This window comes from Hippichthys cyanospilos, chromosome 12 (assembly GCF_059441005.1).
Source record: "Hippichthys cyanospilos isolate Australia breed blue-spotted pipefish chromosome 12, RoL_Hcya_1.0, whole genome shotgun sequence".
Classification (NCBI taxonomy): Eukaryota; Metazoa; Chordata; class Actinopteri; order Syngnathiformes; family Syngnathidae; genus Hippichthys; species Hippichthys cyanospilos.
In genome coordinates this window covers 5,336,035-5,349,077 of record NC_142380.1, presented here as the reverse complement: position 1 = coordinate 5,349,077, position 13,043 = coordinate 5,336,035, and the positions used below count along the sequence as shown (strand labels likewise).

The window sequence follows — 13,043 nt, the reverse complement described above, 5'->3', positions numbered from 1 at the left end:
CCATATGTTACAAAAGTCAAGCGATTCACCTTTAATCAAGTTACATACATGACGACAAAGCAAATAAAATAAAAATAAATATTTCCTAAAAATTCAGGAATGATCCGTGTTAAATACAGTACAGTATTTGAATCTGTACACTTAATCTACAAACGCTACCCGGAAGTGACGTAGTAGACCCCGGAGCTGCTCAGTCACACGAGTGACGCTTGGACGTTCACGTTAGCCAAAAAAACTGTGGTTTACGTTAGCCAAAATTACTCATCAGCGGGCTGAACAGAACGCTCACAGCTATACGCACACAAAACCGGACTGAAGCTTGAATGTAAAGAACCACCTGCGTGTGCGGTAGGCACATGAAACGCTTTTATTCTTGACATTGTTCATTCGATGGCGGAATGCTAAGCTAATGCTAACAGAGCGATTCCGTGTGTATGTGTCGCGGACGTTACCAGCAAGCCCTTCGTCAACAATAACGTTGTCGGCAGAAGCAACTGAAGATAACGATCAATTGTTAGTGTCCGATGTATCTTATTGACTCATGAACTATGAAACTTGATGACCAGTTTGGAGTCTCAGCGTCCCGAAAGTTGTTTAACGTTTATTAAGAGTCTAAGGATTCATTCGAAAAAGTTAAAAGTGTTGCTGGAAATCCACTTAAATGCCGTCGCCAAGGGTAACGGAGTAAGACGAGCCAACAGGCGCTGTGATGCCACTGCGCATGCTCGTCATGGAGAACGGACAGAGCAACACGACCACAACCACCACCACCACCACAACCACCAGGCTCGGCCTGCCGCCGCTCACTCCCGACCAACAGGAGGCGCTGCAGAAGGTAATTGTGTCTGTATTTTTTTTTCTACTGCCAACATATATTACACCTATACTTTGAGTACTTTTTCTGAGCAGGCCAAGAAATATGCCATGGAGCAGAGCATCCGCAATGTTTTGGTCAGGCAGACCATGGCGCAGCAGCAGCAGCAGCTCAGCGGACTACCGGTACAACCACACTCATATACACATGCATACACACCTTTTAGGACACATGATTTCATGCTTCTTTACTTGGCATGTGTGTGTGTCAGATGGCATCCTTGTCTGTGGGTTTAGGAGAACTTTCTCCGCTACAGTCAGTAAGTTGTCATTTCAAATCTTATTGATAGTCAATAGAAGGGTTTAATGGCTTCTTTTGACAATACAAGCTAACGTTGTGGTGACTCGCTGTCGAGGTGGCGGCTCAACGCCAGCGTGCCCTGGCCATCATGTGTCGCGTCTACGTGGGCTCTATCTACTACGAGCTGGGCGAGGACACCATCAGGCAGGCCTTCATCCCCTTCGGTCCCATCAAAAGCATCGACATGTCCTGGGATTCCGTCACCATGAAGCATAAGGTCAGAGGTCACTGCTAACAGTTCCAGTGGTCAAAACCTGTATTTTTGATTCATGGAAATGCATAGCTAGCCGATCAAAGGAAAGTATGCGTGACCCAAGGAAATATCGTTTGTGTGTTCAGGGTTTTGCGTTCGTGGAGTATGAGACACCAGAAGCGGCTCAGCTGGCTCTGGATCAAATGAACTCTGTTGTGCTGGGAGGGCGAAACATCAAGGTCAGCTCAAGGTCAACACTAATCATCGCCATAAGTGTCACTTACTTGTCATTTTTCACATTTTGGAAAACCTTCTCACCTGACACACACACACACACATTTTCTTTAAACAAAAATTCTAGTACAAAGATACGCTTGTTGATCTAAAACTCTCACCTGTAGCTTTCTAACTTTCTATATTGTATATCAGTTACTAATCCTTTAACCTTACACTTTGAATTCCTGTTATTATTATTTTTTTCTTCATTTGATGTGCGTTTGCCTTATCTTGACAATTTTTTTATCATGATATTAGAGGGATTTCCGTGGCTTTTTTGGGGGGTTGGGGGGCGACAAGTGTATCTTTTTACTGGATTTTTTTGTGTTTGTGTGTCGAAAGATTTTCAGAAATCTGATGAAAATGACATGGAATGACCCGTGAGCAAGATGAATGTCAAACAATAGACTTGATGCCGTGGCACGCTTTGAACAGGTGGGCCGGCCTAGTAATATTGGGCAGGCTCTGCCCATCATCGAGCAGCTGGCAGAAGAAGCGCGTGCTTACAACCGGATCTACGTGGCGTCTGTTCATCGCGACCTATCAGACGGCGACATCCGAAGTGTCTTTGAGGCCTTCGGGAAGATCAAGTCGTGCATGTTAGCCCGCGAGCCAACCACCGGACGCCACAAAAGCTACGGCTACATCGGTGAGACGTCGCGTGGCACCACACAGCGTGACGCATGTCTGTCGTTGACACTTTCGCGTTTCCCTTCAGAGTACGAGAAGCCTCAGTCCGCCGTCGATGCGGTGGCCTCTATGAACCTCTTTGACCTGGGCGGGCAGTACTTGCGAGTTGGGAAGGCCGTCACCCCACCTGTGCCGCTCATTACCGCCACCGGAGGCCTGGCCGCAGCCGGAAACTTCACCGCACAGGTGGGTTGTGATAGCTGCAGTAGATGGCGGAGGATCAAATGCCAAATAGGGTGATGTATAGGCACAACACGGGTACCTGGGAGAAATCTAATTTAACGCTTTGCAATGCCGTGACAGGAACGTTACATTTTTCTTTTCAAAATAAGAACAAGGGAATTAGAACATGAAACAACTGGTTGCGGAATTCTTTTGTAAAACATGTTAAGTTTTGCATGGATACACATTGTCATCAGTGGCACAATTTTCCTGCAGAGGAGCCCAAAATATAACAAATGGTCTTCTAGAGGTGTGAATAAAATATGCCTGCAATCAAAATCTGTGCAAAATCTTCCAGGATCCAGTGGGCGCATCTATGCTACGAGCGCTGGCCGGCCTTCCACAAGGCGTCATGGCGGCACAGGCTCCAGGCGTCATCACAGGTGGGAACCCTTGAGCCCCGCTACCTCCACCTCACACCCCTGTCCACCACCCAGAATTCAAAGTGTGATGTCACTGTTTCAGGTGTGACCCCGGCTCGACCCGGGCTACCGCAAGTGGCTTTGGTCAATCCTGTTCTGGCCACGCCCCCTGTCCTGAGAACGGATGAGGATATGCACCAGGTGTCGCACACGGAAGCAAGTAAACAGATTGATGGACTCCACGACATCAACAAGATCGTGCGGAATCATAAAGTAAGAAAAACATGGAAGCAAATCTCGGACACACTTTGAAACCATATTTGAATGATTTTGGATTACTAGGTGTGTGGTATGAATGAAGCATAAAATCCACCCGATTTTAGCGGTTTTGGCAGGGCGGCCATTTTGCCACTTACTGTCAACTGAAAATGACAATTCCTCAAAACTCCGGTACGGACCGATCATCGTTCAATTTTTGATCGTCCCATGACAAAACTCAGAGAACAGGGGAGACGTGATTGGTTGTTAACTGAGCCCTCAGCAATAAAAAAACAGGTGGATTTTGATGCATAATTCATATTCCATAGATGTAATATAAATTCATTCACCGTTATCCTGGTTAAAATGAATATTTGACATTTCTAATTCTCAATGGCGGTGAATTAAGTCAATCAGAATGCCATGTTTAGACATTTGAGTGAACATAGTACATTATCAGCGGTAAATGTTGGAGTTCACCTAAGGAGACTATGTCTTTTTTTTTTTTTTTTAAACATTACGTTTTGAGTTGTAAGGAACATGCCTTTTCCCACAAAAACAACATGTGATTACTTAATGGAGCAGGTATTTGGATTGTAGTATTTGTGTGCTTCCTAAGTGCGGCTGTTGTTTTGTGCCCCCCAGTCACGCGTGATGGTCCTGAGAAACATGGTTGGCCAAGACGACATCGATGACCACCTGGAAGGCGAGGTGACGGAGGAGTGCGGTAAATTCGGCCAGGTCAAGCGAGTGGTCATTTACCAGGAACGGCAGGGAGAGGATGAAGACGCCGCCGTCATCATCAAGATCTTCGTGGAATTCAACCACACGGCCGAGATGAACCGAGCCGTCCGGGCTCTGGATCGCCGCTGGTTTGGAGGTCGCAAGGTGGCAGCCGAGGCGTACGAACAGGAGCGCTTTGAGAACAATGACCTGTCGGCGTAGAGTATGGCCTCGGGTGACCTACCGGCGCGGACGCTAGGTAGCCAGGATCTGTCAGCGTGGACGCTAGCCAAAGGAGGAGGAATACGAGCGGAGGTGCTAGCCTACGGCGACTTAATAGCACTGACCCTTTGAGAAGAATGAACTCTCTGCGTGGACGCTCATCAAGCGCGATGCGACGGCAAAGACGCTTCCCAAAAGCGACTTGTCGAAATGGACACCTCGAGGACAGCGGACTGTCAGCGTGGACACTCAACGACGTGGGACTGCCATGGACGTCCACGCTAGCGGTGGCGTAAAGTCCCACTAGGGTTTGAGAATCATGATCGGGACTTGAATGAGCGGCAACATGGGCACGCGTGGTCAAATCAGTCCTTTTTTAGCTGTACCCTAACGAAGACGCCAAGTGGACGCCAAAGGTGATTGTCTACCATCTTGACACCTCACAGGACTCCTCAACTTGCGCTCACCATGGCAACTTTTTTTTTTCCACATTCAACGTGATATCCAATGACTTTGAACACTTGAGTTTGACCCTTAACGAATGTCTACAACACGTGTTTCTCTTGATTTTATATTAAAAACAAACATGAAATGAGCAAAACACTCGAGGTCCCCGTTTTTTCTTTGACAATCGAGCGCCTCCTGGTGGCACTAACTGGAGCGCTCGCTGCAACAAGCGCTTTTAGCTGGTCCTGGATTAGAAGCCAGCCCCGCACCCTGAATTCGATGGTCAAGAATGACATTTTCATGACACACAGGTAACAAGTGCCAACATTGTGAAACTATAGCAGCATGTCTACTGTCTCAAATGAAATAATGAACTATATATTGTAACCTATTACTGTATATATTCTAATTATATAATTGTCTTAATTGAAATAATTAACTTGTGGCAAGATGAAGAAACACGTGTAGTTTTTCGAGCACTCGGGGCCTGCCAACAAGTTGTGTACAACATTGTCAAAGTAATCAAAGCCCAAGACATTGCGTCAAAGTAGTTGCGTTATAAATGTTAATTTAGGCCCCGCCCCCTCGAATTACCTGCCGGGTGAATGGTGTGGTTTTAATATCGGCAACAAACTATATAATGTAAAATTCTATTAGTGTTTGTAGGATTATAGAGAGAAATAGATTCGTAACATCTAGCCATTATTTAAATGTTACATTATATTGTGCATTGTTCTAACGGGTCTTTTGCTCTCCGTGATGACGCATCGTGAGGCTATTCCAGGGTAGACGATTTTGCTTTGAAAGCGAAGCGGAAGTACCGCCGGTGTGGTACGGCGACCCGTAGGGTTCAAAGCTCGCAGATAGCGGCGCTGACGATGGGAGAGGTTGTTTGTGAGGAACTGGAAGATTTGGTTCATTTCTCAGTGCACGACCTGCCGGCCAGAGGCTATGTCGTCATGGAAGAAATACGACGGCAGGGGAAACTCTGTGACGTCACACTCAAGGTACAATGTAACGTTTCCGGATGGTGAAAATCAAGTTAGCCGCAAGCTAGCTTAGCCTAGCATTTAGTGCTGAGCTCACGCTAACTGGAATTAACATCGGCTTATTTCTGTACCGGGGTGACGACATCTCATTCAGAGGGAAAGGGTCACCTTATGATCAAACATATATTTCGTCTCGCTGAAACGCGAAATTAGCAGACTGTCAGTTTGACACAACGTGATACAAGTGAAGGGACACTTGGTTGTCAAAGTGGGGGGAGGGGGTGGTGTCTGCAACATCATTCTCAAACACATTGCAAGTTGGAAGTGCCAAACCTCACAAGGAGACTGGCATGACCATCTACCTAAATCAAAGTTTTTCTTTCATTCTCAACAAAATAATACAGCCCCAATGCGGGTCCAACTTGTGGACCTTGATAGACTCCAAAAGTGTCAGAACGGATGAATGTGTGTAATGTCAATATTATGTACTATGTTGTGTTGGATCAATGTCACCTGCAGGCGGGCGAGCACAAATTCAGCGCCCATCGCATCGTGTTGGCGGCCTCCATCCCTTATTTCCACGCCATGTTCACTAACGACATGGTGGAGTGTAAACAGGACGAGATCCTCATGCAGGGAATGGACCCCAGGTACCCCAAACTGCTCCCACATGGCTTTACAGCGCAGCAAGTGGCACGGGACCCCTAAAGTTGTGTGTGTGCTTATAGCGCCCTGGAGGCGTTGATCAACTTTGCCTACAGTGGCCACGTCGCCATCGATCAGCAGAACGTTCAGGCCCTTCTGATCGGCTCCAGCTTCCTGCAGCTGCAGAATGTCAAAGACGCTTGCTGCTCTTTCCTGCAGGAAAGGTGACTGGTCACTGCACGTTTTTCTTTGGTCGACTGACTAACGAGCGGGCGGCCGCATGTTATTTAGGTTGCATCCAAAGAACTGTTTGGGTGTGCGTCAATTTGCTGAGACAATGATGTGCGCCACCCTATACGACTCAGCCAACAATTTCCTGCACCAGCACTTTGTGGACGTGTCCCTGTCGGACGAGTTCCTCAGCTTGAGGGCGGACGAGGTGCTTGAGCTTGTCGCCTGCGACGAGCTCAATGTCAAAACTGAAGAGCAGGTCAGATGCCCCTTTATGTGTATATATATCTATATATATATGTGTGTGTGTGTGTGTGTGTGTGTGTATATAAGCGTGTAGATGTATATGTTTATGTGTGTGTGTACAGTAAAACTCCTCTTCAACGAAACCCGCATTTGCAAAAACAATCCATGCATCGAAGCCTTTCTCTTTTTCTTACTTCCTCATACAATCAAAAATCCCCTTATTGCATAATATGAAATGTTTTTTTTTCTGCATTTGTGTTGCACAAAAATCACGATGGTGAAAACAAGCCTGCAGGAAAAGTCTAGCTTGGTTTATACTTGGCACGCCGACAACACTGTATACTAGGAGCGGCTTTCCCCCGCGGTCAGACGATATTCTCCCATACTATAGGTGGCAGTAAAGTGACTCTACTGCATACAAACAACACTACTCTATTACAGAGGTAGAGAATCCTAGTCGATACACACAGACTCCTCTCATCTATTTAGATCATGGTATTCCTTTTTCAGACGAATCATAAAGGTGTTTTTATTTATCTATCTATCTATATATATATATATATATATATATATATATGAATATATATATATATATACAATCTATGATTGTGTATATATATATATATATATATATATATATATATATATATATATATATATATACAATCTATGATTGTGTATATATATATATATATATATATATATATATATATATATATATATATACAATCTATGATTGTGTGAGTATGTAGTATACAGAAAAAGGTTATTGGTATGAGTTTTGAAAGAAAAAAAAAAAGGTGCTAATTTTCCGAAGAGGTTCTCCCTGAATGTTTTTTTCTGTATGATGTGGTGGCAGGTGTTTGAGGCGGTGCTGTCTTGGGTCCATCATGATCGCGTCAACCGTGAATCTTTGCTGCCTGAACTGCTTTCCAAAATCAGACTGCCGCTTTGCCGTCCTCAGTTCTTGACTGAACGAGTCCAGCAGGAAGAACTCGTACGCTGTTGCCATAAGTGCAGGTTGGACTTGGACTCGGAAGGAAGTGTGAGGTGACCTTCCCCGGTTTTTATCGGCTGGACCTCCTGTCTTTGCCCCCCTCCGTAGAGACCTCCTAGATGAGGCCAAAGACTTCCACTTGATGTTGGAACGACGTCCTCACCTTCCGGCCTTCAAGACGCGCCAGAGGTGCTGCACGTCCATTATGGCGCTCATCTACGCCGTGGGTGGACTCAACAGCTCCGGTGTGAGGGGGCGGGACTTTAACGGCCCAACTGCCATCCAATCGGTCTTTGGACTAATCCAACAATCTGCCACAGGTGACTCCTTGAACATGGTGGAGGTGTTCGATCCGGTGGCAAACTTATGGGAACGCTGCCAACCGATGAAGACGGCCCGCAGCAGGGTGGGCGTGGCCGTGGTCAACGGACTCCTGTATGCCATCGGCGGCTACGATGGCCAGTCGCGACTCAGCACCGTTGAGGTCTACAACCCTGAGACGGACACTTGGACCAGAGTGTCCAGCATGAACAGCCAACGCAGGTCAATACTCCGATTGGTACTCTCAACATTTTGTCAGTAATGTAACCATTGTGATTTTTTATTTACCAACTAGACAGTGCAGAATTTTTGTATGAATGAAAAAAAAAAAAAAACTGTTACGACAACGTGCATCCATGTAAAACAAAATAAGGGTATACAAAATTATGCAGAAGAGGCACTAAAACAATGTGACAATTATTTGCTTTATATTCCAATTAATTTGCCCTCACTTTGTAAAGAAAAATATTCTTGTCACAGCATTAAAAATATTTTAATTACATGTGATGGTACATACCCCCAGGGCTACTTCTACCCCTATTTTAAGACCATTGCTGTAATCATTGTTCTGATGTGAGTGTTTTTGTGGTGTCTTTCAGTGCAATGGGAACAGTGGTGATTGACGGCCACATCTACGTGTGTGGGGGCTACGATGGAAAATCTTCTCTCAACTCTGTGGAATGCTACTCGCCGCAAACTGACAGGTGACAAAAAAACGACCATCATAGGACATCAAACTTGAAAACCGACTTTAAAATGAACCTTAGCTTCTCAAATGACATATGGACATCAATGATTTAGTACACTTTTTATTTTGGTGATCCTGTCAGTGCCTAATTAAGGCCACTTTTTTTTAATCACCATGGCATCCTTCTGGCTGCCATCCTAACATGCAATCCTCTCCACCACCACAAGGTGGCGATCCTCGTAGGTTGTTTGCGGTAACTCCCTGTGTGTTTGTTGTAGGTGGTCTCTGGTGACGGAAATGAACGCCAGTCGAAGCGCCGCCGGCGTTACCGTCTTTGATGGGCGCATCTTCGTCTCCGGAGGACATGACGGCTTACAGATCTTCAACACGGTCCGTCACATTTTCATCTTCATTATCATCTTTGTTCTTATTTAATATGCGCGTCTCGTAGGTGGAGTACTACAATCATCACACAAACCGCTGGCACGCATCACCGTCCATGTCCAACAAGCGTTGCCGACACGGGGCGGCTTCACTGGGCAGCCATCTGTACGCTGCAGGCGGCTACGACGGTTCCGGGTTCCTGAGCGGCGCCGAGGTCTTCAGTTCGGCCTCGGGTCAGTGGAGCCACCTAGTGGCCATGAATACACGGCGCAGCAGGGTGTCTTTGGTAGCGGCCTCGGGCCGCCTGTATGCCGTGGGCGGCTACGACGGACAGACCAACCTGGGATCCGTGGAGATGTTCAACCCCGACACGGCCCGATGGACCTTCATGGCGCCCATGGTCTGCCACGAGGGCGGGGTGGGCGTAGGTTGCGTCCCCCTGCAGCCCGCGTAAACCGGCCCGTCGCATCCCGTCGCAGCCAGAGGGTCCGCTTTCGAGTGGGAAGGCCGGGCGAGGCCGGGCGGCGCGGTCGCGCCGGCGACCGTAGCGTTAGCCGCCGTGGCTAACGGTTAGTATTGCGCCCGTGGACATCCCGACCGGCGGCTCGGCGCCGTTATCGCAGTCACGCGCTTGCCGCCTCCTCTCGGCCGGGACTGGACGTGGCACATCTGCTTCAAAATAAAAGCAGCCCCCTTTGGTGCTCTCTAGAAAAGCTTTTATTTTGGAAACAACAGGAGTTGTGTCCTCATAAGTCCCAAATTAAGAAATGTGGAAAGAATGTGAACGAGTAAAGTTGTTGCAGGTGAAAATGAAATAAAGTTACTTTCAGGATGGGCAATGCCTTGTGGCTTATCACTGAATTTATTTTTTATATATATATATTTTTTTAATTGCAACAAGTACCCCTGGACGATATGTTAAATTTTTTAGGGTTTAGTCAGTTATCAGCAAATCTAATGCTTTTTAATGTCAGGACAGGAAAAAGTACTTTTCAAAATAAGAGCAAAGTAATTCTAACGAATAACCCTAAAATTATATTGTGACCAGGACTTACATCTTACTTACATCTCACAAAGATTTAAGTAAATACTTGTGCCAGTATCGTCGATACCAAGTGTATTTAGCCTCATAAAACATTGGCTGTTTAAAAATAAGCAACATGTCAAACATGGAGATTGGAATCAAAGCAAGACTACATTCAGATAAACCTGAAACTGGACTTAAAATGTAAACGATTATCGGGCTACAAAATCCAATTAACCAATAGTGAAAATACAAATGATTGTAGCTATAGCATCGCAGGTTTCGCTGCATACTGTAAACGTCCACAAATAACGATTAGGGAATAAGTGAAACAATGGCGACACAACCACGGTTGAAAACCAAAAAAATTTAATTGTGTAAGTGAGCAGGGTTTTACAGAACATCACTCCTCAGCTTCCTCTTTCGTGCCCGGATGGTGTGCTGGAGTCCACGGGATCCTTAGGTCCACACTGCATTGAGGGTCCTTGATCTCCAGGAGTCCTAGAAGTTCTTTCATGAGAGCTTGGCAGATCAGAACACCTGAATGGAAGGCAAGTACTTTCGGATTAGTCGAACCTCCAGATGGATCTCCATTTTTTTTTGTGTGTTTATTTTCGGCGAACCGCTCACTCCACAGGCTGGAAGCGTCGCTCTTCTCCGTCCAGGATGCCGTGGTAGAGTCGGATCTCCTGCTCCAGACGCTCCTTGTTGCTGATAAGACCGTCGTAATCTCTGCGCTGTTGCTCCATCTCACCGCGCACGTCCGCCAGTTCCGCCTCCAGCTTGGACACCACAGAACCAAGGTTCTGGAGCTCCATCTCATGCCAGTGCCGGGCGTCCCCCAACGAGTTCTCCAGGCCCCGTTTCTGCAAGATGACCCACCCGACAACCGAGCGGTAAATTACCGGATCCGAGGGGCGCGGTCACGGATCTCACCAGGGCGCGGATGGATTCAGTCTCCGCCTGCAGGCTTTGGATTTTGCAGCCGGCGTCGGAGCACTGGACCTTCAGCGCCTCCAGCTGTTCCTCTTCTGGACTCAAGCGACTCACGCACTTGGCGTCCTGAGGTAAGAACCCACGTCAGTTCCCGCCCTTGCTATTCCTCAAATTCCGACTGGTCACCTTGCATTCCTGGTAGCTGTCCGTCTCGGCTCGGTTCTTCTCCGTCACCTTCTCCCAGTGCTTGCGGATGTAGGCCAGGATCTGGTCCAGGCTGGTTTCGATGGGAGCATCTGGCTGATCCAGTTCCCGGCCGGACATTTGACTGTAGAGCAGGCGCACGTCCTGCGGGGTGGGGGCAGCGAGGGCTTGAATCATGTCGCGCCCGATGCCGACTTGGGTCATCTTTCAAATAACGTTCAGTTTCATAAACCCGGCACTCCCTTCCCCGGGAAAAATAATCCCAGCCCGCCATGCACATTCCCTTCACACGATGAATAGTAACCACTGGATGTCATTTGGAGAGATTAGAATTTGTCATTTAGTTGAAATTCCGGAAATAAATTTGGAGGAGGAAAAGTTGTCGTTTTGGGAATGTTCTGGGCTGACCTGCTCATGCTGTCGCTCCAGTTGTTGCAGTTCGGCCCTCATGGCGTCCATTTGCTCCTCCAGCTCCGCCCGAGTCAGTCCGGCGTCCTCCAGTACTTTATAGAGGGACGCCATTTCATCCTCCGCCGCCTTCCGGAATGGTCGCTCGCTCTCAAACCTGCGGCGGCATGGCTGCGAATGAGACTCCTTGGAGTCCGCCCCTCACCCCATGCAACTTGCGGCATCGGCTAACGGCCTCTGACCTTTCCTTGAAGTCCTCGGCATTGGCCTGCACGTTTTCCGTCTGCAACGTCAGCCGAGCGTTGTCCAGGATGGCCTCGCTGACCTGAATGCCATGGATCGGATCGTGTCCCAAATGAATGGGATGGGTCTCAGGAAGATATCAGGACTACGCGAGGTCAGCTTGGATTTTATTTTACGGGTCCTTCCTGGAGTACCTAAGCCCCTCCCCTAGACAAAGTCTTCCCGCCCCCGACCGGCCCTCTCACCTGCCTGTAGACATCCTCCCACTGGCTCCTGAGCGGCCCCCAGGCCCCGGCGCAAGACGCCTTGCGATCCAAACTCATGCGGATTTGCTCCTCCAGTTGCTGGTTGAGTTGTTCCAGCGCTTGGACTTTGTCTCTGTATTCCATCAAGCAACTGTTGAGGCCGCCGGCCACGCCCTGACCTGCCCGATCGCCCGCCCGGGGCACAACCGGCGCCGTGCTGCTCCTGGTGCCCTGCAGAAAGATGCTGCTGATGCCCAAAGCTCTACGAGACACCCGCGTCCCCAGACTGGACGCGCCACCCATCGGGGGTGCCGCGCCCACAAAGACGCCCCGGGAGGAGGCTGCGCCCGGGGCCACCCGGACGCACGCGGCGCCCGGGCGCTCGGATGCCGACGCGGACGCCGACTGGCCCAGAAAGGAGGAGCGGCGTCGCGGGAGAGGCATGATGGGACTAAACCTTGGAGGTACCCGCGCGCCCACATTTATGGGAGGACTGGATTCTGGAACCATGGCAGCTTTGTTCAGCCCACGTTTGTGTTACTGCGCCGACCTATGACCTTTGTTGTCACGCTGCCTGTGTGTGTGTGTGCACGCAGCTGAGTCAGCATATGTGACTCAGCTGTTTGTTTGTTGTTTCTTTCAAAAGAAACATTCTGGCTTGACACGTTGCTTCCTGTTTGCGACACCATGTGACCTGTCAGGTGGCAGGAAGTGTTGGAGGACCAATCATGAGGAAGCTTCTGCAACAGCACAGGTTACATGAGAACAAGCTATTTTAATTAGAGTTCTCAAGTGATTGAAAAAAAAGAGATTTATTAGTTACTGTAAGATCTGTAATTAATTAATCAAATTAATCTTTATTTAATTAATCTCTTTAATCTCTCCTAAATTAACTAGAAAAAATAATTAGAAAAA

General features: G+C 47.9%; 3 protein-coding genes across 5 annotated transcripts; 2 read left to right on the top strand and 1 right to left on the bottom strand.

Annotated features, from left to right (window-relative positions):
* The first annotated feature begins 188 nt into the window (after nucleotides 1-188).
* On the top strand, nucleotides 189-4,721 carry puf60a (poly-U binding splicing factor a). Of its 3 annotated transcripts, none has more exons than XM_088430380.1 (11): nucleotides 190-348; nucleotides 702-835; nucleotides 910-999; nucleotides 1,086-1,133; nucleotides 1,230-1,391; nucleotides 1,514-1,606; nucleotides 2,079-2,292; nucleotides 2,362-2,519; nucleotides 2,854-2,938; nucleotides 3,021-3,190; nucleotides 3,821-4,721. In XM_088430380.1, exons 2-11 carry the CDS (start codon nucleotides 710-712, stop codon nucleotides 4,118-4,120), a joined length of 1,446 nt encoding a protein of 481 aa, XP_088286506.1. In that variant the 5' UTR covers nucleotides 190-348; nucleotides 702-709; the 3' UTR covers nucleotides 4,121-4,721. The 3 variants fall into 3 exon arrangements, with proteins under 3 accessions (XP_088286504.1, XP_088286506.1, XP_088286505.1); XM_088430379.1 differs by having other exon boundaries at nucleotides 676-835; XM_088430378.1 differs by having other exon boundaries at nucleotides 189-835.
* A 685-nt stretch (nucleotides 4,722-5,406) lies between these two features.
* On the top strand, nucleotides 5,407-9,907 carry klhl18 (kelch-like family member 18). The gene is made up of 10 exons (XM_088429481.1): nucleotides 5,407-5,574; nucleotides 6,076-6,206; nucleotides 6,285-6,425; nucleotides 6,493-6,691; nucleotides 7,538-7,698; nucleotides 7,784-7,920; nucleotides 7,996-8,218; nucleotides 8,596-8,700; nucleotides 8,963-9,074; nucleotides 9,136-9,907. Exons 1-10 carry the CDS (start codon nucleotides 5,446-5,448, stop codon nucleotides 9,520-9,522), a joined length of 1,725 nt encoding a protein of 574 aa, XP_088285607.1. The 5' UTR covers nucleotides 5,407-5,445; the 3' UTR covers nucleotides 9,523-9,907.
* Nucleotides 9,908-10,439: 532 nt separating this feature from the next.
* Nucleotides 10,440-12,602, bottom strand: bfsp2 (beaded filament structural protein 2, phakinin). The gene is made up of 7 exons (XM_088430433.1): nucleotides 12,129-12,602; nucleotides 11,883-11,965; nucleotides 11,641-11,797; nucleotides 11,215-11,376; nucleotides 11,029-11,154; nucleotides 10,723-10,958; nucleotides 10,440-10,632 (listed from the first exon to the last, which is right to left on the bottom strand). Exons 1-7 carry the CDS (start codon nucleotides 12,570-12,572, stop codon nucleotides 10,503-10,505), a joined length of 1,338 nt encoding a protein of 445 aa, XP_088286559.1. The 5' UTR covers nucleotides 12,573-12,602; the 3' UTR covers nucleotides 10,440-10,502.
* Between the last annotated feature and the right edge of the window lie 441 nt (nucleotides 12,603-13,043).

Bases quoted from the DNA above. Each gene is read 5' to 3' on its own strand.
- puf60a (XM_088430378.1), top strand. From the start codon at position 710: ATGCCACTGCGCATGCTCGTCATGGAGAACGGACAGAGCAACACGACC. The intron at 1,134-1,229 runs GTAAGTTGTCAT...CTCGCTGTCGAG, and splicing joins AACTTTCTCCGCTACAGTCA to GTGGCGGCTCAACGCCAGCG. The intron at 3,191-3,820 runs GTAAGAAAAACA...TGTGCCCCCCAG, and splicing joins AGATCGTGCGGAATCATAAA to TCACGCGTGATGGTCCTGAG.
- klhl18 (XM_088429481.1), top strand. From the start codon at position 5,446: ATGGGAGAGGTTGTTTGTGAGGAACTGGAAGATTTGGTTCATTTCTCA. The intron at 7,699-7,783 runs GTTGGACTTGGA...CCCCCTCCGTAG, and splicing joins CGCTGTTGCCATAAGTGCAG to AGACCTCCTAGATGAGGCCA. The intron at 9,075-9,135 runs GTCCGTCACATT...CGCGTCTCGTAG, and splicing joins GCTTACAGATCTTCAACACG to GTGGAGTACTACAATCATCA.
- bfsp2 (XM_088430433.1), bottom strand. From the start codon at position 12,572: ATGCCTCTCCCGCGACGCCGCTCCTCCTTTCTGGGCCAGTCGGCGTCC. The intron at 11,155-11,214 runs GTGACCAGTCGG...TTCTTACCTCAG, and splicing joins ACAGCTACCAGGAATGCAAG to GACGCCAAGTGCGTGAGTCG. The intron at 10,633-10,722 runs GTGAGCGGTTCG...CCTTCCATTCAG, and splicing joins CGACGCTTCCAGCCTGTGGA to GTGTTCTGATCTGCCAAGCT.